The sequence below is a fragment of the Phoenix dactylifera genome, chromosome 14 (genome assembly GCF_009389715.1).
Source record: "Phoenix dactylifera cultivar Barhee BC4 chromosome 14, palm_55x_up_171113_PBpolish2nd_filt_p, whole genome shotgun sequence".
Taxonomy (NCBI): domain Eukaryota; kingdom Viridiplantae; phylum Streptophyta; class Magnoliopsida; order Arecales; family Arecaceae; genus Phoenix; species Phoenix dactylifera.
Genome location: NC_052405.1, coordinates 21,801,671 through 21,829,594, shown reverse-complemented (window position 1 = coordinate 21,829,594; position 27,924 = coordinate 21,801,671). Strand labels below are relative to the sequence as shown.

The 27,924-nt window shown below is 37.9% G+C and overlaps 1 protein-coding gene across 1 annotated transcript in view; it reads right to left on the bottom strand.

Moving 5' to 3' along the window:
• LOC103696538 (ribonuclease H2 subunit B) overlaps nt 1-27,924 on the bottom strand; it is a 95,233-nt gene that overhangs the window by 45,609 nt on the left and 21,700 nt on the right. Inside the window, exon 6 of the mRNA XM_039133888.1 lies at nt 16,596-16,719. Coding sequence (XP_038989816.1) covers nt 16,596-16,719 — 124 coding nt within the window. The remainder of the gene's footprint in view (nt 1-16,595; nt 16,720-27,924) is intronic.

Here is a 27,924-nt window from a genome sequence, read left to right as displayed (position 1 = left end):
ACGGCCGGAGACGATCTAGGAGTCGGCTCTAGGGTTTTGAACAGTGGCGGCGGTGAAAATAAGTGTTTTCTAAACGATGGAGTTAGGGTTAAAAAGTCGGATCCCGACTGCGAGTCGACTCCTCTGAGTCGCGAGTCGACTCGTCCTCGAGTCGACTCCAAAATAGGCGCGAGTCGACTCTCCTTATGTGCCTGTTAACCTCGAGTCGACTCCCGTCTGTATGCGAGTCGACTCCCCCTCTGCTGCCATTGTTTTCGAGTCGACTCCCGTAAATGTGCGAGTCGACTCCCCCTTACGAGCCGACTCTGAAACTTACTCGAGTCGTCTCGAACTCTGGCACGCACCTAAAAATCATGCTATGTTCGTGCCGAATGAGGAAAAATCACTAAGTTATGATCTGATTTGATGATCATTGTAAAGAAACTCTAAATTAACCACAATCTAATCATCAAAATCAATGAACTAGTGGAAAACACCACTAGCATGGATCAATCACTCCTAATCCCCTCCTAAGCACCCTAAATCTCTCTTCACTTAGGGGTTTTGTAAAAATGTCAGCTAATTGATCATCAGTACAAACAAATTGTAGTGTCACATCACCATTCAGTACATGATCTCTTATGAAGTGATGTCTTATCTCAATATGTTTAGTTCTTGAATGCTGAATTGGATTCTTAGTTAGATTAATGGCACTTGTATTATCACAATTAATGGGTATTTTATCTTGTTTAATGCCATAATCTTCTAATTGTTGTTTGATCCATAAGATTTGAGCACAACAACTCCCGGCTGCAACATATTCAGCTTCAGCAGTAGATAATGCAACCGAGTTTTGTTTCTTGCTAAACCATGAGATTAAGTTTTCTCCTAGAAATTGACAAGACCCGCTGGTACTTTTTCTATCAAGTTTACATCCAGCAAAGTCTGAATCTGTGTATCCTATTAATTTTAGGCTAGATTCTTTAGAATACCATAAACCTATATTCTTAGTTCCTATTAGGTATTTAAAGATTCTCTTAACTGCAATTAGATGTGATTCCTTAGGATTAGACTGATATCTAGCACACATGCAAACACTAAACATGATATCAGGTCTACTTGCAGTAAGATACAATAAAGATCCTATCATACCTCTATATAGTTTCTGATCTACAGATTTACCTGATTCATCTTGGTCTAATTTGCATGATGAGCTCATGGGGGTGCTGATTGACTTGTTCCCCTCCATATCAAACTTTTTAAGCATCTCCTTGATATATTTGGCTTGATTGATGAAGATGCCTCCTTCAGACTGTTTGATTTGAAGCCCGAGGAAGTAGTTCAGCTCTCCCATCATGCTCATCTCAAATTCACTCTGCATCAAATCAGCAAATTCTTCGCAGAGGCGATTGTTAGTAGCACCGAAAATAATATCAACGTAAATCTGCACTAATAACATATCTTTGTTTTGCTTTTTCAGAAATAGTGTTGTATCTACATTACCCCTAGAGAACTCATGTTCTAATAGAAATTTGCTAAGTCTTTCATACCATGCTCTAGGTGCTTGTTTCAAACCATAAAGTGCTTTGTTCAATTTATAAACATGATTAGGGTATTGATGATTTTCAAAACCAGGGGGTTGTTCTACATATACCTCCTCATTAATATACCCATTTAAAAATGCACTTTTTACATCCATTTGAAATAGTTTGAAGTCCTTAGAGCATGCATATGCTAATAATAATCTAATAGCCTCAAGTCTAGCTACAGGAGCAAAGGTTTCATCAAAATCTATACATTCTTCTTGATTATAGCCCTTTGCTACTAGTCTAGCCTTATTCCTTATGACAATTCCATTTTCATCAAGTTTATTTTTATAAATCCATTTGGTACCTATAATTGGATATTCAGAAGGTCTTTCAACTAGATTTCATACTTTGTTTCTAGTAAATTGGTTTAATTCTTCTTGCATTGCATTTATCCAATTTACATCTTTTTCAGCTTCTTCTATGCGTTTAGGCTCAAAATGTGAAACGAAAGCTAGATGATTGTTTAAGTTCCTAAGGGATGCTCTAGTCCTAATAGGTTGAGACGGATCATCTAGAATTAATTCCTTAGGATGCCCGTGAGCATACCTCCAAGCTTTAGTTAGCCCATGATCTACTATAGTCTCTTGGCTTGATGATGCATCTTCAATTAATTTTTGACTGTTATCTTGTAATGTCATCTCGTCAATCTTTTCTTCAAGAATTTCCGTATCATCATCAAAATTAACTCTCTTACTAGAAGAGATATCACTAGAATCATCGAAGACAACATGTATGGATTCTTCTATAACTAGGGTTCTTTTATTAAAGACTCTATATGCTTTACTAGTTGTAGAGTACCCTAAGAATATGCCCTCATCAGATTTAGAATCAAATTTTCCTAGATTATCTTTCCCATTATTATGAACAAAACACCTACATCCAAAGATATGAAAATAGTTTACCTTTGGTTTTCTGTTTTTCCAAAGTTCATAAGGTGTTTTCTTTATAATAGGTCTCAATAAAACTCTATTTAATATATGACAAGAAGTATTAATGGCTTCTCCCCAAAAGTACTTAGGGAGGTTACTTTCACATAACATAGTTCTAGCCATTTCCTCTAGAGTTCTGTTTTTCCTCTCCACAACTCCATTTTGTTGTGGTGTCCTAGGTGCAGAAAAATTGTGTGTTATTGATGGGGACATCAGCTAGGTCCCCATTTTATTTGCATATTTGCTTATTGTTATTTCTGGGTTTATTTGTGTTTAGGGATTTATTTGTGGTTTATTTTATTCTGGGCTTATTTTCATTTTAGGGCTTATTTGTGGGGAATTATTTTATGTAAGGGGTTTATTTTAATTGTTCTTATGTGGCCCTATTTAAAGGGAACTTGTAAGCTGATTAGGGTTTAATGCAGAATTAAAGAACTCTTTCCCCCCACGTCTCCTCTTCTTCTCTTCTCCTCCTTCTTCTTCTCTTCTTCTTCCTCCTTCTCTTCTCCTCTTCTCCTGCTTTCATCTTAAAGTTAGTCCGGCATCAACTTGGTATCAGAGCTATCGGTTTTGCTTCTATTGCCAAAGCCGCGATCCATCAACAGTTTTTTTTTCTTTCCCTCGGTTACCATCAACAACAAGAACAGGCCTCTTTCCCTCTGTCAGTCTGTTCAAAAAAAAAAAAAAAAAGGGGGTCACTGCCGAGTCTATGAAGACCCAGATCGACAGCCACCCGCATCCAAACCTTCCTCTCTCTCGGTCTGTGTTTTCACCAGAGCAAAAAAAAAAAAAAAAAAAGGAAGCTCCCCCGTGGCCGAGCAGTTCCACTGTGCCCCTCCCTGCCGCAACCACTTCTTTCCTTCAGATTCCCCGGAGGCCTCCCTGCAGCGCCGCCTCTGGCCCTCCACCGGAGCCTGCAACCGACGCCACCACCACCTCTGCCGCGTCTTCACCATCGTGCCACCACCGGTGTATGGCCGAGCGTCGCCGGATTCCTGGATTTCTGTGGCCGCACGAGTATTACGCCGTACGTCGACCACGGACACTGGAGCGCGTTGAAGGACCGCGTGTGACTCCCGCTGCCGGAAAGAGGAAGAGTGTCGCCGATCTGTTGGCCACCTTGTCCCTCGGCACTGTCGACGCACCCGCCGACCACCGCGCGCAAGATTCCGGCTGCCACCACGACCAGCCGCCGCCTGTCGCCGCCGACAACGGAGCCACCGTCACATTGCCGTTCGGCCGTTCCGCAACCACCACCGAAGCGGCCGGAACGCCCTCCCGAATCGTTCGGGAGGTTGAAGAAGGATACGGGTGGTAACGGGTAAGTTCTAAACCTGTTGCCCCAAACCCGTTAACCCGGGTTCACATCCAGTAAGTAAAAAAAAAAATTGGCACGTGACCCGCACGTGCTGAGTTTTACCGTTATCGGAGCGGGTTTCATTCGAAACCCGAAACCGATAACCCGAACCCGTTAGGGTTCAAAAAAAAAAAAAAAAAAAAAATCCCGTAGGATCACGTGACCTGCACGTGTTTCCAAAAAAAAAAAAAAAAAAACTTACCTCTGTTTCTGTCGAACGAAAACCCTAGGGTTTCCGCCGCCGACGCCACTGCCGCCGCCCCTACCGTGCCATCTCTGCCACCGACGCCTTCTCCTCCGTCAACCGAGCCGCGCCGCCTCGCCGCCGCCGTCCGCGCCGCTCCCGCGACCGCCTGATTGCCACCACCGTCCATTCGGCCGCCTCCCTCTCACGGTCAGCCACAGCGACCATCGCCGAGTCGCCGCCGCCGTTGCCGAGCCGTGCCACCTCCGCCGGGCTCCGCCTCCACCGAGCCTCGTCCGCCGCCGCCGCCGTGTCCGCCGTCACTGCCGTCGTGTCCGCCTTCACTGCGACTCGAAGACGTCTCCCGTGAACGGCACCGGACCCACGCCATCCTCGCCACCGCCATCCCGAGCACCACCACAGCACCTCCCCGACTTCGGCCGCCATCCCAACCGTCGCCTCCCTCATCTTCTCTCCCACTCTGCCTTCCCCCCCCCGGCCCTCCATCCTTCCTACACGAACCAAGGCCAGCAGCTCCAATCCCACCGACTCAGCTCCACCCCAGCAGCTTTTGCTCCCGTCTTGGCCCAAGCCCGTGCGCCATCATTTGAGCGCGGTCCAGGCCCAAGCGGCTGCAGGTCCGATCTCAGGCCCAAACCAGATTGCTCATCAGCCCATTTCAACAGCCCAGGAAGCCTTGTACTGTAAATGCAGGTCCATAACTCCAGCTAGCTCTACCCGGCGCCAACTTCGTGTCCGAGACTCCACGAGCAGACGATTCTGGTCAACTGCATTCACCACAGGTAATAGGTTCTTCCTACTTTGGGGCTTGCTTATCTAAATATGTTCTAGTTCTCTTGCATGACAGCCTTATTTTGAAACTTATTTTCTTGTCAAACTGCAAAATCTAGAACATTTTCCACCACACCCGTCCTACCTACCAATTAAATCTAAATATTAAATTAGCACACCTTAGTGTCAGGACATCATCAACATCCATAGATCAGATTACTTTCAGACTTTGAATAACCGTAAAACGTGTTTGCAACCTAACCTCTTATAGTGACTAATTTTCTACTTTAATTCTGAAATAACCAAGGTACAAATTAGTAACATTTAATTTTAAGTTATTTTTGTGAAAAGTTGCTGATTTCCGAATTCATAGTAGGTTGCATTAGTGGGTTGCATCAGTAGGTTGTCCTGCATTACCTTTAGACAATTAGGGTTCATTAGTAGTATTGCATATCATATCACCAACTAGAGTAGCTCCTGTATGCCCACCCGTAGTGGTAGGGAGTACCTCCTCACTGACTCTCAGACCCCTTCATCCACCATGGACCCCAGAGTCATACAAGATATCCTGGAACAATTAGCTGCAATACGAGCTGATAACGACGAATTCAAACGTGAGATCCGTGCCCTAGTACAACACCCTAGGACTCCGGAACCATCATCCCCAATCGCAGCTTACCCCGAGTTTGGTTTGACCACACCGCCTACAGCTTTTCCCCATCCCCTTAGGAACCAACATCATCCTGATCACCAGCGCGATCTTGACGAGAGACTACTTCGTACCGTGCGAGTAGAAGCCCCCACATTTGCTGGTCAATTAGAGCCGAGCGTGTACCTTGATTGGAGAGCAGCCATGGATAATTATTTTGAGTGGTACGATATGACTGAAGATAGAAAAGTACGGTTTGCCAAAATGAAGCTTATTGGGCAAGCTCACTGGTACTGGCATAACGTTGAACATCGGCGTGAGACCCAGAGGCTTCCACGCATCACCACGTGGGAGGATATGAAAGAGAAACTGAATGAGAAGTATCTGCCATTCTCTTACCGACAACGCCTTATGGATAGGTGGCAGAAACTAACTCAAGGAACTTCAACTGTTGCCGATTACATTGCACAATTTGAGGAGTTTCACATGAGGTGTGGTGTAATCGAAGAGGAGACTGTTACTCTTTCTAGGTTTCGGGCAGGACTCCGCGAGGAGATCCAGAAAGAATTGATCCTCCGAGAGATTACTACCCTTGGCCAGGCATACCAATTGGCTCAAGATGTGGATAGTTTTTTACGAGTCCCTGTGGTGAGACGTACCGACTCTCGGTTCGTACCCCCAGGAGCCCGACCTAATCAAAGCCATCTCCCACAACCCAGACCACTCTCCAACCATCCTTCACAGCCCGGTTCTAGCCAAACACCGACTAGGACGTTCCCGGTGCCTGTTCAAAGTACATCAACTGATAAAGGAAAAGGCATATTAGGGTCCAACCCGCCCTTACGAAACCAAACCCAGTGTTTCAGGTGCCAAAAGTTTGGCCATATTGCGTCCCAATGTAATGCCAAGACTTATTTAATGACTGAACTGGAAGCAGGAACCCAGGATACTGAATGTGTTGAAGAAGTCTATGAACCAAACATTGAGGATTTTGTAGATGACTTTGGAGACGAAAAGACCGGGTTAGAGTTTGTTCAGACTGAACACCAAAATGAGCCCACTGATAGGAATGACCAAAACCATAGGCTCCATGTGGTGAGGTGCACACTAGCCCAAACAAAGACCGAACAAGACTGGCAAAGAACCTCCCTATTTTATACACTCATTAAGATCAATGGTAAAACATGCAAAATCTTATTTGATAGCGGGAGTTGCATCAATGCCATTGCGTCTGGAGTTGTTTCTCGCCTTGGCCTAAAATCTACCCCTCATCCTAATCCATATAAAGTAGCCTGGGTAGATAAGACGTCCATTTCGGTTTCAGAAAGATGCCTTGTCCCGATTCAATTCTTATCTTATAAAGACGAGATTTGGTGCGACTGCCTTCCGATGGACGTAGGTCAACTCATCTTAGGAAGACCTTGGTTATACGATAGGGACGTCACACTTCATGGTCGGTCAAATTCGTGTAGTTTTATGTTCCAGGGTCGGAAAATTATATTGAATTCATTGCCTCCTAGAGAGCCCGTACCTGAGAAGAAGGGTGCTACACCACAAAAGGAAGAGTCACTCCACATCATTACTTCGAAAGAGGTAATGAAAGATATCGAAAGCCATTCACCTGTGTTCGCCCTTGTGGCCATAGTTATTAATGTGGAGTCAAATGTCGAACACCCGGCCGCCGTAGTTCCTCTGTTGGAGGAGTTTCAATCTGTCTTCCCGACTGATCTTCCAGAGGCACTCCCTCCAATGCGTGATATCCAGCACGTAATTGATCTCATTCCTGGAGCGTCACTGCCAAATCTTCCCCACCATAGACTCAATCCAAACGAGCACACTGAATTGAAACGCCAAGTTGACGAACTCGTCACTCGAGGGTATATTCGTGAGAGCTTGAGTCCATGTGCTGTACCTGCACTCCTCACTCCCAAGAAAGATGGCTCTTGGAGGATGTGCGTAGATAGCCGTGCTATCAATAAAATCACAGTAAAGTATCGTTTTCCCATTCCTAGGCTGGACGACCTTTTAGACTATATGTCTGGTGCTACAGTTTTTTCCAAGATCGACCTAAAGAGTGGGTACCACCAGATTCGGATTCGTCCTGGGGATGAATGGAAAACAGCATTCAAAACCAAAGATGGACTCTACGAATGGTTAGTAATGCCTTTCGGATTAACAAATGCTCCAAGTACTTTTATGAGGGTGATGACACAGATCTTTCGACCTTTCTTGAACAAATTTGTCGTTGTATACTTTGATGACATCCTCATTTATAGTCAAACTCAAGAGCTCCATCTTTCACACCTACGGCAGGTTTGTGAAGTCTTGCAGAGAGAAAGCTTCTTTGCAAACCCTAAGAAATGTGCCTTCCTGACTGATCACGTCACTTTCTTAGGGTTCATAGTATCTTCCAAGGGTGTCTCCGCTGATCCAGAAAAAGTAAGCGCGATAGTCGATTGGCCTGAGCCCAAGACCTTAGCCGAAGTACGTAGTTTTCATGGTCTGGCTACTTTCTATCGTCGCTTCATTAGGAATTTTAGTTCAATAATGTCTCCTATCCCAGATTGCATGAAGAAAGGAGACTTTATCTGGACTAAGTCGGCATCCCAAGCATTTAAAGATATTAAGCATAGGATGACCGAAGCACCTGTCTTGCGGCTCCCTGATTTCACTAAGGTATTCGAGGTCGCATGTGATGCCTCTGGCGTTGGCATAGGTGGTGTGTTAAGCCAAGAAGGTCACCCTGTCGCGTTCTTTAGCGAAAAGTTAAGTGACGGCAGGTTGCGTTATTCCACCTATGATAAGGAATTCTATGCGGTAGTGCAAACTTTGCGACATTGGCGACACTATTTGCTACCGCAATAATTTGTCCTGTATTCAGACCATGAGGCTTTAAAGTATCTCAATTCTCAAAAGAAATTAAACTTTCGACATGGCCGATGGATTGAGTTTCTACAAGCCTATACTTTTGTGCTGAAACATAAAGCTGGAGTTGAGAATAAGGCTGCTGATGCGCTCAGTCGACGGATCTTCCTCCTATCCATGATGAGCACTGAAGTAATTGGTTTTGAAAGGAACAGGGAATAATATACCACCTGTCCCGATTTTAGTAATGTATGCCTGACCTTACGAGATGGAGTAGAGAGAGAGCACGATGATTTCTTTTTACACGATGATTATCTCTTTCGCTCCGACCGATTGTGTATTCCTCGAACTTCTTTGAGAGAATTTCTAGTATGGGAAGTACATGCTGGAGGACTGTCTGGGCATTTCGGGAGAGACAAAACCATTGAGATGGTGGAAAGACGTTTCTTCTGGCCGAGTCTCAAGAGAGACGTGGCCAAGATCGTCGCTCAGTGTCGCACATGTCAATTAGCCAAACAACGTAAACAGAACACTGGGCTTTACACTCCACTACCAGTTCCTGATTGTCCATGGCAAGATGTTAGCATGGATTTTGTGTTAGGGCTTCCACGTACCTCGACCAAACATGATTCCATTTTTGTAGTAGTGGACCGGTTCTCTAAAATGGCTCATTTTCTACCATGTTCTAAGACTACTGATGCTTCTAGGATTGCGAAACTCTATTTTGATGAAGTCGTTAGACTCCATGGTCTCCCTAAATCTATTGTGTCCGATAGGGATGTTAAATTTATGAGCTATTTTTGGAAAACTCTTTGGCACATGATGGGTACCAAATTAAAATTTTCCTCTGCCTATCATCCCCAAACTGATGGCCAGACCGAAGTTGTCAACCGAAGTCTAGGGAATCTTCTCAGATGTCTGGTAGGTGAGCATACTAGGACTTGGGATCTCGTGTTACCAACTGCCGAGTTTGCATATAATAGTTCGGTCAATAGGACCATAGGCATGAGTCCTTTTGAAGTGGTGAATGGTTATAAACCTAGGCAACCCATAGACTTGATCCCCATGTCTCATCAACATAGAGTCTCTGAGTCTGCACAATCATTTGCTTCACACCTGCATTCATTGCATCAGGAGATCAGCAAGCTTATTCACTCTAATAACTTAAAATATAAATCCTTTGCTGATTTGCACCGCCGTTATAAAGAATTAAATGTAGGTGATTCAGTCATGGTACGAATTAGACCTGAACGACTTCCTTCGGGGACGTTCAAAAAGTTGCAATCTCGTAGTGCGGGACCATTCAAAGTCCTAAAGAAAATCAGTTCGAATGCGTATGTTGTAGATCTTCCTGAAGACTATGGGATTAGTGCGACATTTAATATTGAAGATTTAGTCCCATACAAGAAATCAACATTCATTCCTTCTGACCCTTTTGTTGATACATCCACTGTTGTTGATCACCCTGCTCTAGCACCTGCTAGTGAGCCTCCACCTCCACAGTTTCATGCACGCAGAGAACACATAGAACATATATTAGATGAGCAGGTTATATCTACCAGGAGAGGAAGCTACCAACGTTACCTTGTTCGGTGGAAAGGTCGACCCGAATCAGATGTGTCGTGGATTTCGCGAGCTGAGTTGCAGCGCCTTGACCCGGATCTTCTGGAGCAGTACGACAGCCGCCCCGATTTACACTCGACGGGGTCGAGTTTTTCTCACCCGGGAGGAGTTGATGGGGACATCAGCTAGGTCCCCATTTTATTTGCATATTTGCTTATTGTTATTTCTGGGTTTATTTGTGTTTAGGGATTTATTTGTGGTTTATTTTATTCTGGGCTTATTTTCATTTTAGGGCTTATTTGTGGGGAATTATTTTATGTAAGGGGTTTATTTTAATTGTTCTTATGTGGCCCTATTTAAAGGGAACTTGTAAGCTGATTAGGATTTAATGCAGAATTAAAGAACTCTTTCCCCCCACGTCTCCTCTTCTTCTCTTCTCCTCCCTTCTTCTTCTTCTCTTCTTCTTCCTCCTTCTCTTCTCCTCTTCTCCTGCTTTCATCTTAAAGTTAGTCCGGCATCAGTTATCCCCTTTTTACTACAAAACTCATCAAATAAATGATTTTCGAATTCGGTACCATGGTCACTTCTAATAGCTATTACTGAAGTATCTCTAGCATTGGTTACTTCTTTATGAAATTTCTTGAAAACTGAAAAAGCTTGATCCTTATGAGCTAAGAACATGACCCAAGTGTATCTAGAATAATCATCTACAATAACTAGACCATATTTATTTCCACCTAGGCTTGTGGTTCTAGTTGGTCCGAATAGGTCCATGTGTAGTAGTTCTAGAGGTCTAGAGGTTGAGACACAATTTATAGATTTAAAGGAGTTCTTTGATTGTTTGCCAAATTGACATGCTTCACATATTTTATTCTTTTCAAACTTTAATTTTGGCAAACCTATCACCGAATCTCTTTTAACTAGTTTAGATATTGTGTCCATGCTTGCATGACCTAACTTACGGTGCCATAACCAACTAGCATCATTGTCCTTAGTTTCATTAACAACTAAGCATGGGTTGTGTTTGGCAAGATCCTCAAGGTCTACAACATACACATTTCCACGTCTTATTCCTTTAAAAACTAAACTATTGTCATTTGGGTTTGTTACGATGCATAGTGATGGTTTAAACATAACATCATAACCTTTATCACATAATTAACTAATGCTTAATAAATTATGCTTAAGACCGTCAACATATCTAACATTATCAATAAAAGTAGAAGGGGTAATTTGTACTTTACCTATACCAATGATGTGACCTTGGTTGTTGTCTCCAAAAGTCACAGCACCTCCCTTCTTAGCTTCAAGGGTGAAGAATTGATCCTTGTCACCCGTCATGTGTCTTGAACAGCCACTATCCAAGTACCAGCAATTTTTATTGACCTTGGCTGCAAGACACTCCTACACAAGCAGATCATATAATTTTAGGTACCCAAGTTTTCTTGGGTCCTTCATGGTTAGTCATGTTGGTTCCTTTTGGAACCCATACCCTTTTGATTTTTCTTTTAGTTTTTCCTTTCCTATAGTCACATACATTTGCTTTATGTCCTACAGTTCCACAACAAAAACAGGTTATTTTCTTAATTTTACTTTCTCCTGCTTTAACAAAGAAGTTACTAAGAAGTTTTTGCTTGTTTTTAGGTTTGTATCCTAGACCTGCTCTATTGAATACAGCTCGTTGACTATTAAGTATCATATTTAATTTTTCAGAACTATATGTAAATTTTTCAACCAAGGGTTTGTATTTCTCAAGTTCTTTAGTTAGTGTCTGTTTTTCTGCTTTTAGATCATTTAGTTCTTTTGTGATACTCTCATTTATATGTTTATAGTTTTTGGGTTCTAATGTTTCTTTGTTCAGCCTTTCATTTTCTTTAGTTAAGGTATTATTCTTTTGTATCAAGATTTGGTTGCTTGTTTTAAGTTCTGCATTTTCTTTGGTGATACAATCCTTATCCTTAACTAACTTATCGTATTTATGTAGGTAAGATTGATTAGCTATTTTTAGTTCTTTATTCTTAAGATTTATGGCCTTATATTCAATCATTAATTCATTAAATGCATCATACAATTCATCAAAGGTAAAATCGAAATGCGTGTTGGATGTTACCTCATTTTCATTGGCCATGAAACAGAAATTGGCCTTTTCTTCTTGTTCCTCATCCGATGATGAAGATGATGCGTCGGAGTCCGATAAGGTGGTGACAAGGGCTTTCTTCTTCTTGTACTTGCTGCCCTTCTTTAGTAAGGGACACTCAGCTCTGATAGGAATTTGTAGTACTTGTGCCCCGGCTTCTTGCACTCATAACACCCAATCCCCTCATTTTCCCTTTCCTTACCTTTATCCTTGCGATAGGAATTTGAGGGCCCTCTCCTTTGATGATAGGACTTCTTGTGGTTGATGAATTTTCTGAACTTGCGCACAATAAGAGCCTCATCATCTCCCTCATGATCTTCTTCTTCACTGCTGCTACTGCAAGACAAATCTTTGTTAGATGATGTAGATTTGAGAGCTATTACCTTTTTCTTATGGGAGGACTCTTCTTCGCTGTACTGCTTCATTGTTAGCTCGTGAGTCATTAGGGATCCAAGGAGCTCTTCAAGTGGAAGCTTGTTCAAGTCCTTAGCTTCTTGGATTGCCGTCACCTTGGCTTCCCATGACCTTGGTAGACAGCGAAGAATTTTCCTGACAAGATCACTGTTAGTATAGTTTTTGCCAAGGCTTTTTAGGTCATTGACAATGTCAGTAAACCTAGTGAACATGCTAGTGATTGTCTCATTAGAATCCATCTTAAATAGTTCATACTTATGAACTAATATATTTATTTTGGATTCTTTGACTTGATTCGTGCCCTCATGGGTCACTTCAAGTCTGTCCCAAATCTCTTTTGCAGAATTGCAAGTAGAGACTCTATTGAATTCATTCCTATCTAATGCACAGTAAAGCACATTCATTGCTTTAGAATTGAGTTGTGCCTTTCTCATGTCATGTTCATCCCAATCCTTTTCTAGTTTAGGTACAGTGACACCCTCTACATAGGTGGATGGGATGTATGGTCCATTTACTACAATGGTCCACATCTCATAGTCTTGGACTTGGATGAATATTCTCATCCTAGCCTTCCAATATGAGTAGTCGGATCCATTAAAGAATGGGGGTCTTTGGGTGGACTGACCCTCAATGTGGGAAGATCCAAATGGGGTTGTCATTTTGATCTTTTACTCTTAGGGTAGAAGAGTTTAGGCTCTGATACCACTTGTTGCCCAGATGGACAACCCAAGAGGGGGGGTGAATTGGGTTTTAAAATAATTTTGCAATTAAAACGTTGTGGATGACTAATTAATGCTTTACCAAGATGATTAATTAATTGCTATGTGCTGTGAATGAAATGAGAGTAAAAGAAAGAGACACACAATCACAAACACAAGGCTTTTATAGTGGTTCGGAGCTAACCCTTGCTCCTACGTCCACTCCCCAAGTCTCACTTGGGAATTCACTATAACCCCTCGGATTACAGCCGGTTGTTTTACAAGCTCACAACCAAACTTGTTGTTTTACGAGCTCACAACGAACTCGGTCGGTTTTCCCTGGCTCACCGACTAGAACCACCCCGATTGTTTTCCCGGGATCACAATCGAACCCTTACACGTTGGTTTTACACTCGGCTCACCAACCAACCTCTACACCCTTGATTCAATCCCCCGATTGAACCAAGCAAAGATAATATGGAAAGAATAAGAAACAAACAGAAAAACTGAGCTTCTTAAAAAGCAGATTTGCTACAATATAAACTAGAGAGAAGTTAAGAGCCCTCAAACACTTTTGAGTTGGAGTAGAGTAGGGCTTCTTGAACTTTGAGTCTCCTCTGGAATGTCTGGTCGACTTGAATGCAGGAGGAGGCTTCTTTAAAATGCTGGGAAGAGGAAGTTGGATGGAGTTAATGGCGCTCTTCCTTCTTTTCGTTGAAGACAAGTATGCAGAGAATGAATGCTTGATTTCTTTGAATGGAATGGTGCCTCTCTGCCTTGCTACAGTCCTCTGTGGCTATTTAAGCCATCCCCCACGGAAACTAGCCGTTAGACACCTTTTTCTGCCCGTTCTGCACACTCTGCACAACCTGACAATATGTCCGTTGGGGGTCGGAGTCGACTCGCGCGATCAGGAGTCGACTCGACTGTAGCGGGAGTCGACTCATGCTTTTCTGGAGTCGACTCGACAACTGTTCCGGGTTTGAATTAAAGTAGCCTCATCGACTGGGAGTCGACTCGTCTTGACCCGGAGTCGACTCGCCAACTTCTGGAGCTGACTTGGCATTTTCGGAGTCAGCTCATCTCATGAAATCCATGGAGCTAATTTTCAACTTGGCCCACTCGAGTCGACTCGACAATCCTGGGAGTCGACTCGGCGCTCAGAGCCCGAACTCCCGATCTTCTGTCTTTTGGCTCGTCCAGTCTTGGAGTCGACTCGAACTTCCCCGGAGTCGACTCGGCTCTCAGTTTCCGAAACATAGCCTTCTGCCTTTTTGGTGTAGCGCTGCCTTGGAGTCGACTCGAGCTGTCTGGGAGTCGACTCGGCTCTCAGAGACAGTAAATCGGTCTTCTGTCTTTTTGGGGTCGCGCTGTCTCGGAGTCGACTCGCGCATTGCGGGAGTCGACTCGAATCTCAGAGTCCGAAAACTGCTCTCTGACTTTTGCCTTGTAAACCACTGAGAGTCGACTCTCGCTTTCTTTGGAGTCGACCTACCAACCATCGGAGTCGACTCGCGTTCCACAGGAGTCGACTCGAATCTCAGGGTCGAAATTCGCTCTCTGACTTTTCTGTCTGTAACTCCTTGGAGTCGACTCATACTACTCCAGAGTCGACTCGGTAAACATTGGAGTCGACTCGCGCACTTCAGGAGTCGACTCGCTGACAGGTTTTAAGTTGTGCCCTTCTGTTCGTCTGTCTGTTCTCAGTCGGAGTCGACTCGTAATGATCCGGAGTCGACTCGAGCCCGTGCCAGTGATTCTGATACGCTTGGAGTCGACTCGTAATACTCCGGAGTCGACTCGAGTCTCAGACTTTGGTTCAAACTGACTTCTTAACTTATCCAAAATATTATGAACCAAGTCTAGAAACACTTTAGACAAGATTTTCACTGAAACACTCAATTGAATTCATTAGTAAACAAGAGATATACTCAGATGCTTTGAGCTCATCAAAATCAAATAGGGTTATGATCAATCACTCCACAATGTACATCATCGTAAATGCATAGAAACCAAAAATATTTTGAGGTCATTTGCTTGTGCATCAACTGTGCTAAAAAGAGACTCTCTACAAAGTCGAACTATAATTAACAATTTTATCCCTTTTGGGTTTGGGAGTACTCGATGCAACATTTGATGAAAAATCATTTTACAGCACTGGAAGAAAATTATTCCTGAAAATCACAAACCAAGTCACTTAATAGCAATATAAAATTTAAAAAAGATATGAAAATTCTAAAACAATGATAACTTATCATAAGATAAACCCATGTCAAATGGAAGAAGTCAGCAATAGATATTGCTAGTATTCTGACCTCCCAATGTAGGTATCAATCAAATCTCCCAGGTATTCGAGAAGATTAACATGAATGAGACCTCCTAATCACTACCTTCTCTAAGCATAAACAGATTACGGTGCTTTCCTAGTTGACACTCCTGGAACACGAGTCTTGAGAAAACTATACAAGACACTTAAGGTTGACCAACAAAGAACATCCAAGAAGTTTAATACGCTAGAATGCATAACTGATGCAAGATACAAAGATCTGAAACAATTAGATCAAGGTAGTATACAGTTCATCCTTCTCGCCTCTTCCAATCACATTCTGCATCTTTGGAGTCACAACCCAAAAAATTGAACTTATTTGAATCCTAAGTTTTGACTATCATAGTCCATCAGAAGTGATAATCAAATTGAAACATACAAAAAGAATGTATATTATTGAACAGATCATAACTAGAAGCATATTACAAACTGTAAAACTGCTGACCTTAACAATATAAAGAAACTGAAGAAAAAAAAAATTAAACATGAACACAAATCTCAATTGAAGAATTAATGTAAGATTGTTTTATATCAATAATACTATTGGGAATATTTTATTTAATTAAACAGTAAATGCTTTACCATAACCTGGAAACAACTGCTCAGACCACAATTTACAGTCTTCACTGGTTTAAGAATCAAAAGACTCATACAACAATCTCAACATCTAGGGTTACCCTTTACAATCACAAATGTTACCCAGATATATCACATTATGGATGACCAAGGTTCAGTGAGTAAATGAGCCACTTAAATAAATAATGCATCAAAGTACCAGATTAAAATTCACTAGTGAATTAACATCTAGTGTAAAATGGAAAGTAGTAAAAAAATAAGATAAATATTCTGAGAACAGACAAGCACATTTCATTTCACAAAATAGAACTCATATAACCATCTCAACATTCAGTATTATTCTTTCCAATCATAAATGTTTCCCAGATATATCACATTATAGACAACCAAGATTCATGGACTAAATGAGCTACTCAAGTAAATTAACGCATCAAAAGACCAAATTAAAATTCACTAATGAACTAACATGTAGTATAAAAAAGGAAAGTAAGACAAACTATAAAATAAATATTCTGAGAAGAGATACAAGACAATCACCTTTCACTTCAGAAACTAGCTGCATAGAATCTTCTGCTACAGACATCAGGTGCTGATAGCCTGGATAACCATCAACATATAAGATTTCATCTAACTGCCTAAACATTCCTTGATCATTCCCCTTCTGTATTTGAAAAATGAGAATTAAATAATAAAATATATTTTGTCATAAATACATGTATGAAGAACAGTTAGAAAGTTCAATATATTGCAAATTAGTGACTGGAGCAATCAACTACAGCCAAGTGGTAAAGATAAGCCCAATACAATGAAATTAATCTTCATGAATATTAAATTGAAAGAGGCAAAGTATTTCAATCATTTTATGACAATCCGTAACTGAAGTACCTTAGTTCCAACCTCCACATCTAGATTGCACTTTATAAGCCTGAAGCAAAAAAAAAAAAAGAACATTCCACTACAGGACAAGCAGATAACTGCAGATACATGACACTAGATTGCCACAGGTCTGTCCTAGTTCTCCAGAATAATGTCTTTCGGGCCTATACAAAGGTGCAATCATGCAAAGGGAAAAAAGAAAAAAGAAAAGAAATAAACAGAAAATTGAAGAGGGCATGGAAAAATATGTTGATAATAGGAAACATGGCAAGATACCAAAAGACAAATTAAGAATATACAGAAGAAAAGGAAAACTTTTGTTGATAAAAGATGGCAGGGCAAGCTATAAGAGAAAGTTGCAGGGTTTCCCTCATCTAGAAGAGAGAAATCACTGAACTCTTAGACAACCTTAATAATTCTCCAAACCCCAGAACCACGGTTAAGCCTACTTCCTCTTACCATCCAGTCCAGAATGAGGAATTAACAAGCTAACCACCGCATAAGCTCATTAGTCATTTTCTATCAATTTATCACTCTTTTAGAAGTTCAACATCCTTTTCTAATACTTGCCAATATTTCATTTCATAAAATCTTCAATATATCCTCCTTTCCAATCATAAGAACAAATGTCCTGCTACCATTTATCAGCATGAACAATCATGGTAAAAATCACAGCTGTACAATATGTGTAACTTGTACAAAAATCTAATTAGTTATTGATTTTGCAAGAAGAGATTGATTAAATTTTTTGGAAGAATGATAAATATTTTGGGGTTCGTAGATAATTTTACCCAAGGTTTGTCGTACCGGTACCAAGCCAATACGTTGTCTCATATCGTACCGACACTCGGCATACCTCGCCGTCTCATACTGTACCACGTACCGACATTATAATAGGATGGGACTGATGCAGGGTCTGGTACCGAGACGGCGAACCTTGATTTTACCCCTTGATCTAGGTATGAGGTGAGTGATACACATATAGTGACCATCCAATACACATTTATTGAATATCTAATATACATATTTTAAATATATGATACACATTTGTTTGTATATCAATTGTCTTGTACTTAGATCCAAGGCAAAATATTTGGGAATCCCTACGGACTCGTTTGGTTCACGGGAAGACTTTTTTCTCACTGAAATATTTTTTTGGAAAGATGATTCCTGAGAATATGATGCCTGAAAAAATTGTTTTAGCATATTTGGTTGATCATGGAAAAGTGGAACTTTCCAAAGTGGCTTATGTTTGGTTGAGCATCTAATTTCCTAGGAAAGTTGTATAAGATTGATGACCCAAAGATTGAGTTAAAGATTGATTTTGATGATCACAAAACCTTGAAGTATAATTACTAATGTTTGTGTTGCAAGAAGAAAAGATAATTTATTTTGCAAGGAACATAGCAAGTTGGAAAAATACAAGAAGGCCTCAAAAGCTCTCAAGAAAAGTTAGAAGAAAGCTACAATTTTAATGGCCCAAGTTTCAAGTTCAAAGGATTTAAGTTGGAGGAGCAAATTTAAAGAAAAATTCAAAAAAATAGTCCTCGAGTCGACTCCGGAAAGTTTAGAGTCGACTCTGGCACTCTAGAGTTTCAAGAAACAGTGCTCGAGTCGACTCCGGCACTCTACGAGTCGACTCCGACTGAGAACAAACAAAAAGACAGAAAGTTGATTTTCAGCACTACAGTGATCTCGAGCCGACTCCAACTTCAGCGCTACAGTGCGGAGCCGACTCCCAGCTACAGTGTCGGCAGACTACTATTCACAGATCGACTCCTGTTTCAGCCGAGTCGACTCCTACTTCAGCCTAGTCGACTCGAGCACGCTGGGAGGCATAACGGCTAGTTTTTTCTCGATTCCAACGGCTCTATTTTTGTCTCTAACGGCTAGATTTTTGTTTCCACTCTCTCTAAAGCTATAAAATCAAGAGGAGAGCTAGGGAAGAAGGTATGGAAGTGGGAGAGAACATTTAGGGAAGAGATTTCAGAGAGATTACAAGGAAAATCTCCCATAAGCACAAAAGGGCCATTCAAAGTAAAATAGAGAGAAGAAGAGCATCCAAGTGAATCCCAAAGCTTCCTCTCCATCCGTGTGCTGCCTCGGTGATCCTCTACTTCGTGCAAAATCAGAAGAGGGTCAAGTAAAGAAGAAGCCGAGTTCCTCCATCTACAAATTTGTTTGAGGGCTTCATCTCTTTACTTTACTTATTTATATTTGCTATATTTGCTTATTTGAGAAGCTTGTATTTGATTTAAACTCTTGCTCTATTATCTTGTAACTTGATTCAATCAAGGGATTGAATCAAGGGGTTAAGGTTTGTTGGTGAGCCAAAGGAAAAACCAACTTTGTAAGGTTGTGGTTGGTGAGCCTTTGGAAAAACCAACTGGGTTGATTGTGAACCCGGAAAACAATCGTTGTAAGATTGTGGTTGGTGAGCCTTTGGAAAAACCAACTGGGTTGGATTGTGAGCCCGTGAAAACAATCGGTTGGTTCTAGTCGGTGAGCCTGTGAAAACCGACCGAGTTCGTTGTGATCTCGCAAAACAACAAGTTGGGTTGTGAGCTTGTAAAACAACCGACTGTAATCTAAGGGATTATAGTGAAATTCCCAAGAGGTCTTGGGGAGTGGATGTAGGTGCTGGGGTGCACCGAACCACTATACATCTTTGTGTTTGTAATGCCTTATCTCTTGTATTTCATGCCTTACATTCATGCTTGATTGTGTAATATCTCTAGCTTTGTTTTCTATAGAGTTATAAGTGATTGTTTAGAATTTGCTTAGCTTCCACTCCATTCTTACCATACACATAGATTAAAATTGATCATACAACTAAAAATTAATTTTAGATCAATTGCACCCTAAAGCCATGGTATAATTGCTCTAGCTTAATTTTCCACTGCTTTACTTGTAATTGCCTAGAGCTTAAGTAAATAACATCTTATTATTCCGCTGCATTCTATTCAAAGTAAAAATTAGGGAACATAATTTTTAGAAAACCCAATTCACCCCCCCTCTTGGGTTGTCACCTTGGGCAACAAGTGGTATTAGAGCAGGTGCTCTAAAGTTAATTGTTGATCTCACGATCCAGAGCCAAAGATCATGACAACTCAAATAGATAGTTTTCTAGAAGAGGGACAATTAATTGATAGACCTCCACTATTTAATGGCATAGACTACACATATTGGAAAGCACGCATGCGCATTTTTATTCAATCACAAAACTATTATTTATGGAATATCATAATAAATGACCTTCACACACTCTCTCAAACTGTTAATGAAAAAGACTTAGCACAATTGAATGATAATGCTATGAACATACTATATTGTGCTATCCATGAAACTATATTTAATAAGATTTCTGCATGCTTATCTGCTAAGGAGATCTGGGATACTTTAGAAAATATTTATGATAAATCTCAGATTAGCTCACATGTGCTTCAATTACATACTAACAGTGAAACTGCAGAATCTCCCTTATCAGCCGAGTCGACTCCCAGTTTGTCCGAGTCGACTCCTAGAGGAAAACAGTCTGAAAGGCAGAGACTCAGATTTTCAGACCAAGTCAGCCGAGTCGACTCCAAAACGATCCGAGTCGACTCCGAGGCAGTTCAGCTCCAAAAAACTACAAAAGGTAACTAACTTGTGCTTTATGGCACAAGAAGATAAGGTAAAATCTGAATCTACTTTTACATCAAATGATTCTCAAGAAGAATTCCCTTATGATGAATTATTAAATGCTTTTCATGATTTGTATGGTGAATGTAGAAAATTAGCTATAAAGAATAAAAATCTTAAGAAACTAAATCTGAAAATTTTAAAAGAAAGAAATTCTAGTGATGAGATACAAGATAAACTAAATTCTGAAAATGAAAGCTTAAGGTTAAATTTAAAATAATTGATTCAAAAAAATCAGAGTTTAATTAAAGAAAATCAAAACTTAAGTAAAGAAATTAACCAATTAAAATCTTTTATTAACAAATTCACTGTAAGTTCAGAAAGATTAAAAATGATGTTTGAAAGCCAATATGTTGCTTATGATAAATCAAAACTTGGCTTGACTCCTTTACTTAACAATAAATCTCTAGAGAAAAAGGTTATCAATTCACCAAGCAAACCATTAAATAAGATAACTTATTTCAAACATGAAAAAAATGGGCATAACAACTTTACCTATCGTTCTAACATAATTAAATCAAGTGGTAAAGTTATTACAATTAAACAAATTTGGGTTCCAAAAGGAACCATATGTCCTAACTCTCAAGGACCCAAGCAAGCTTGGGTACCCAAAATGAAAATATGAGGATGTAGATGTAGGTGTGCCAAGATACCTATGGAACAAATAGAACTTTCATACAAATGGGTGTTCTAGACACACATCAAAAAAAATGAAACTTGAAATATACTTATGAAAAGTAATTAAAAAATAATAATAATGAAATCAGTAACCCTTGCATCTCATCATTATTTTTTCTTTAGTATTTTTTTCTCTAGATATGCTCGAAAAAAGGACTAGAAGAAAATACTTTTGGGAATATAATCAAATCACTTCATTTTATAGTATACTTTACTCACTATTGGATAAGTTGCTAAATGATTAATCAATTTATTAAGAATAACTCTATGAATTCTCTATATGCTTGATTGAGAGTTTTTATCCATGGCATTATTGTTTATTGATCATAGATATGATAATGTGTACTTGGTGTGCTTTTGAATATATGCACTATGAATACCAAGATTAAAGAAACCATCTTTGGCATATAAAATCAACTCATGCTAGTATGTACTTAATCTCAAAAGACCTTGCCATTGGCTTACTTAGATTATCTTCTGAAAGGTCAAAGTTTGCTATGCATGCTAACTAAGGAAACAAACAAAAATCAATTTCTAAATCTAAAGATGTTGTTTCCATCACTAAGTTTTCAAAAGCTTACATTGGATTTGTTCTTGGCAAATAAAATTGAAATATTTTCTGTATTTGCTAAATCTTGTAAAAGTGTTTCAAATGATAAAGGTTTCCAAACTGTGAAGATAAAGAGTATCATGGCATAGTGTTGAAAACCAAAATCCTGATAAAGTTTGTACAGAAATTAATTATTTCAGCACCAAGGACACCTTAAGTAAAATAGGATTAATAGAATTCTTGAAGAAATGAAAAAGACGATTGTGTATGATAGTCATCTACTTAAATTTTTAAAAAAAGCTATCATCACTGCTTGTCATACATATGATTTCTATTAGATCTATTCTTGATGAAAACTCCTTTTGATCTTCTGAAAAATGGAAAATGAATCATTGCATATCTTTCATATTTTTCAGTCATACACGTTATGCTTGATATGTTCTTATGAAAATAATGCCAAATCTGATAAAGATATCTCTATCCTTGGATATCATTCCTCAAGCAATGCATATAGAACATTCATGAAAAGATTCTAGGTGTAGAAGTATCAATTCATTTTATTCTTTATGAGACTAATGATTTATTATCAAAATACTAAAATAAAATTATATATGTATATGGTTAATCTTTTACATATAACAATCTGAAAACATGTTAATAATTAGAACCAAATTGAGTTTTTCAGAAATGCACTTAATGAAGAAAAAATGATGACTACTAAAAGACTAAATCAAGAAAAGATGAAATAGATCTTGATGAAATTCTTGCATGATTAGAAGTAAAAATCACCATCATTTGCTTGCTTTATGAGCTTTATATTCTATCAAATGAATGCGTAGAATGGACTCCTATGTGCTTATTTTATTAAAGAAGATATATGTTAAATAACCACCATATTTGAAAACACCCATTACAAATATGATAAAGCAATATATGATTTGGAACAAGCATCAAAAGCATGATATAAAAAATTAAGTCACCTTTTTGATAGAAAGTAATGGATAAATCTATGCTTCAAAAAGAAGAATTTGTGATATCTTATTTGCTCAAAGTATACATTGATGACATCATTTTTGGTTCTACTAATGAAGATTTATATGAAGATTTTACTAAGCTCATGCAAGGTGAGTTTGAAATATGTATAATGAATGAATTAACATTTTCTCTCGAACTCCAAATTAAGACAAACAAGAAAGGGGATCTTCATTGATCAAAGTTAGTCCACAAGAAAACTCTTATAGAAGATTGGCATGAAGAAGGTATGTCTATGACCCCATCTTGTAGAATTTGAAAAGGATGAGCAAAGTAGATCTATTGTTTTAAAGCTGTATTGAAGCATGATAGAATAATTATTTTATCATACAGCTAGTAGACCAGATTGTATGCTCATTATGTGCCCTTGTGCAAGACTTCAATCTAACTCTAATGATTCATAATCTAAATTTTGATAGAAACAACTGTTTAAGATAAATTGATTAAAACTTAGCTAACATGTCTTATTGATAATTATCTTAAGCAAATAAAATCTAAGCTAAATTGATTCTGAAAATAAAAAATTGATTTAACCTTGATAAATCTTCCTATTGCTTCACATGCTTGTCCTTGAACCTTCTTGGTTAATGAAACTATCTCTTAAGTTCAAGTGACATTTGTTTGCTTATATTTAGGCAATCTCTTGAGTAAAATGACTCAACATTCAATTGTTGTCATGATTGAGTCACCTAGTTAAGAAATATGCTATATGAATGTTTTGTATCTTGAAGAAACTAATGACTTTCCTTCAAGAAAGAAAAGAATTTTGTTAATAATGCAGGATCCTTGAGCAAGAAAATGAGAGATTTCAACTTGAAGGATATCTCCATGTAAGATACAATAAACATTCACATGCAAACAAGAGAGAGGACCTTCTTCAGCCAAAAGTTCATACATAAGAAATCTAGTAGGTATTTGATTTGAAGAATGCAGAATGAATCGGTAATTTTAGATACCTCTCTCATAAATTAGCTAAGCAAAGTCAATAACTTAAATCTTATTGTGGCATGATTAAAATCTTTAAATATTAATTTTTAGATATCATGTCAATATATGCATTAATTGACTTATGCTTTTAGAAATTGTTTTATGGTTTGCTCAAACTAAAATATTTCTTTGCCTATATCATAACCATGAAATACACAAGTATATGCTTAAAATTTTGATTTAAAATAACTTGTGAGAAGTTATGAATCCTTGAGCACAATGAAAATGTTGTTTGCATGATATACATCTATATGATACATAAGATTATTTCTTTATTCTGCTCTTTCATGTAATTTACTTGAGAATAACAAAAAGAGAGAGAGATAAAGAAAAGAAAATGGATATTATTCAAGAGAAGTAAAATCTAAGTAAAGGCAAATACTCCAATTTTAAGGAAAAGCAAAACAAGCATAATATATTCGGCACATTTGTGAGACTTGTGTGAGCATTCTTTTGGAAGGGATAAAATCCGTAATTAATTACACTTAAACAGGGAGAGTTTGAAGTAAACATTTTAACATTTCTATATTGCTCATCATAGGGATGGTGCCAATGGGGAAGCTAGTGGTAGTACCCGGTACTATTTGACCCAACTATTCGGTGTAGGGTATATTAGGGACGGCACAAGAGGGAGGCTAGTGGTAGTACCTCGTGCCCCTTCCAACTCCACCGGATAGGGAGCAAATAGAGTATAGAGCATAAGAAAGTAAAAACGAAAAACAATATCAAAATGTTCGTTAATTGGTTAAGAAAAGAAATTCAAAAAAAAGGAGGAAATGATTGACAAAGTAAATGAAAGTATATAAGAAGAATCAAGTCAAGTTTTAATCACTTGGAAACACATCTTAAGGATGAAATTATTGGAAGATTATATTTAAATAGGGGAAGTTTATTTGAAAAGAATTGATTTTGATCCTTGACATGCTTGTTCTTAATATTATAATGCATGACTTAACACATAATATATTTTACATGTGGCATGATGTTTTGAATTATGGGTTCTCAATATTTTGTAATGCTCTATGCTTGGATAAGTTGATTGAAATATGTTTTATCAACAACAAATTGATATTCATAACTTGGAATGTGTTTTAACTTTGCTCACAAGTCCTTGCTTCACCCTTGCCTCAAACTAACTTGTGTTCCAATGCTTGAATGTTTGAAATACTACATAAAGTTTTTTTTTAGTAATATAAAAAAGAAATTTCAGTTTTATCATTCACGGTTATCTTTGAAAGTTAATAGATTTACAAAAAGAAGAAGAGAAGGATATTTCTATTTAGGCAAAATGAATTGATCTTGATCTATCTTTCTACTTGCCTAACTTTGATACATAATGTCCTAATACTTGTTAAAATATCTTCCATTTTGTATCGAAACTCAATATTAAATACAAAGATTCTGAAAGTGCTTTAATGTTATTGAAATATGTGTTTTCAATCTTAGTGATTTAAGATGAGCTACAATGTAGAAGATACATATCTCAAATTATAATTTTGAAAGCTTTCTTGGAAATTCTTATGAAAATTCAGAATCTGATTTTGTATAAAAGCTTAAACTTAACTTAAAAATGCTTATATCGTCACATCTTTGTAACCTTAGTTATATGCTTCAATGATCGCGTCATTCAGGAGAATAACTCAATATAATTAATTTTGACGCTTTGGTTGATTGTCTCGATAAGCATCCGAAACATATCTTTTCTTATCCTTAAAGTGTACTAAAATTGGTCTAAATGATGTATTTTCAATAATCTTGACTGCAAAGAAATGTTTCTAAACATATGATTTTTTTTTGATATTAAAAAATTATTATGTTTCATATATATACATTGCTGTAAAATCATTGAATTCTATAAATATATATACTTGAATGATCTTCTATATGTTTTAGTCTTATGCTTCTATCATTAAAAGAAAAAGCTATTTTTTAAAAAAGTAGAGTAAATGCTCCTAAAGCTAGAAATATTTTAACTCACTCAAATGACTCTTAAAAGAAAGAAAATGTAATTGCTTTTGAAAGAAATTGAGCTTCAAAAGAATTATTTTGTGACTAATATTTCATTACATCTTCTCAAAGATTAAGACAAAGAATAACTTGCTCTTGAAAGATTAAAAAAGAGTGATTGCTATAAATTTTGAATAATTCTAGATCACTCTACATTCTTGATATCATAGAATTTCAGTTCTATTCATGCTTATCATCAAAATCTGAAATTCAACAAAGAAAAGAATGATTAAAGAAGAATGCATCTTTTGAGGGGGAGCTTTGGATATTCAATCTAAATGCAAAATATCACGTCCATTTGATAAATATCTTCTATACGTTATAAATTGATTTTGATGAACCTCCTTATATTGCAAGACTTGCTTTAATTATATAATAAGTTTATACCTTGAGATGAGTTCTATAAAGGTTGTCTTATCTCAAACCTTGAGTCTTATGAAAATAAGCTGAAACTTATAGAAAATATATTTTCGAGATTGACAATTTTATAGAACATTATCTTCAAATTCTAAACTCTTAAATGGAATGATCAATTGAGGGTGAGAAAGAAAATTTCAGAAGGAGAGATCTTATGGAACTTAATCGCATTAATCTATAACTAAAGGAGAGAGAAAGAATACTAAATGAAAAGTGATCCTAATACTCTCCAATATGTATCATCTGAAATTTAAATCTGAAAATCTTTATGATACACCTTGAGGCTTGTTATTTGGTTAATATATCTTATACATAAATCATGAACCAAATTGCAATTCAAACAGTTGATCTTAAGAGCCTCTAACTTAATGAAAAAGGGGGAGAATAATGTTGAATTTTCTTGAGTATCTCTTGTGAACACAATTTTAAAAGTAGCTGCTACATATGATAGATTTATAGTTTTTAAAATCAGAAAATCAGCTGTTTTGAAAATTATTTTTTTTAAAAAAATATATTCATCTGTCTCTATTAGAAAATCTATTTTGGAATTCACTAATGAGTTCTTATTGGCTTGCTCTTTAGAGTTTCAATCCTGTGCCAATTTATTTTTATATTAAAATGTGTTTCTCTCTAAAGGAATAAAGTCTTTAAAAGAGCTTTAATAGAACCTTCAAAGCTTTGAATTTTATGTATGCTCTAAGATGTATCAAAAATTGCATGGATCCATATTTTGGTATTTGTGCCCCAATGCTCTTATTATCATAAAAGAACTTTGAAGTCATTAAGAATTAATGATCCAACATGATGATATGTTTTTCAAGTATATAAGTTTTGATCTTATACTCTGAAAATTAATTAAATTGCTCTCATGTGGATAAAATACTTAATATATTGGGCAAAAGATCTTAAATGAACAAGCTTTCATACTTATTATTGAAGAGAGGTTAGATTTCCATTCGTGCTTTCCTTGAATATCATTTGTGGTACTTCTTGATTTAACTTAAGAAAGATTCCATCTACACTTGAGTTGAAAACTATCCTTGGAATCACATTAGATGTGCTCTCATCATAATTTGCTCTGAAATTATCCAAAATGGCTCTGATCTATGCTATTTATCTTTTTCTAACATTATTGCCTTGAGTTATATGATTCATATTCTTGCAATAATTTGACATACAAATCAGAGTACAAAAAGAAAAAGAAATATTTGAGTATTCTTATCTTTGTGCTTAATGTTTCATTATCTTGCAACCTTTTTAATGTTGTCAAAAAGGGGGAGAAATATCTAAGTATATGCTCATAATGCTTTATGTTTTGAATTGAATACAAATCAGCTTAAATTGAAATATGTTGATTGTGTTACGCTGATTAAATCTAAAGCATTATCATGAAGTATGTTTTAAATATATATGTTTTCTACTTCATGCAACTTAGCTATGCATTAGTCCTAGAACACAATATATTTTATATTGCACATACTACAAGTTTTGTCATCATCAAAAAGGGGGAGACTGATGACCCAAAGATTAAGTTAAAGATTGATTTTGATGATCACAAAACCTTGAAGTATAATTACTAATGTTTGTGTTGCAAGAAGAAAAGATAATTTATTTTGCAAGGAACATAGCAAGTTGGAA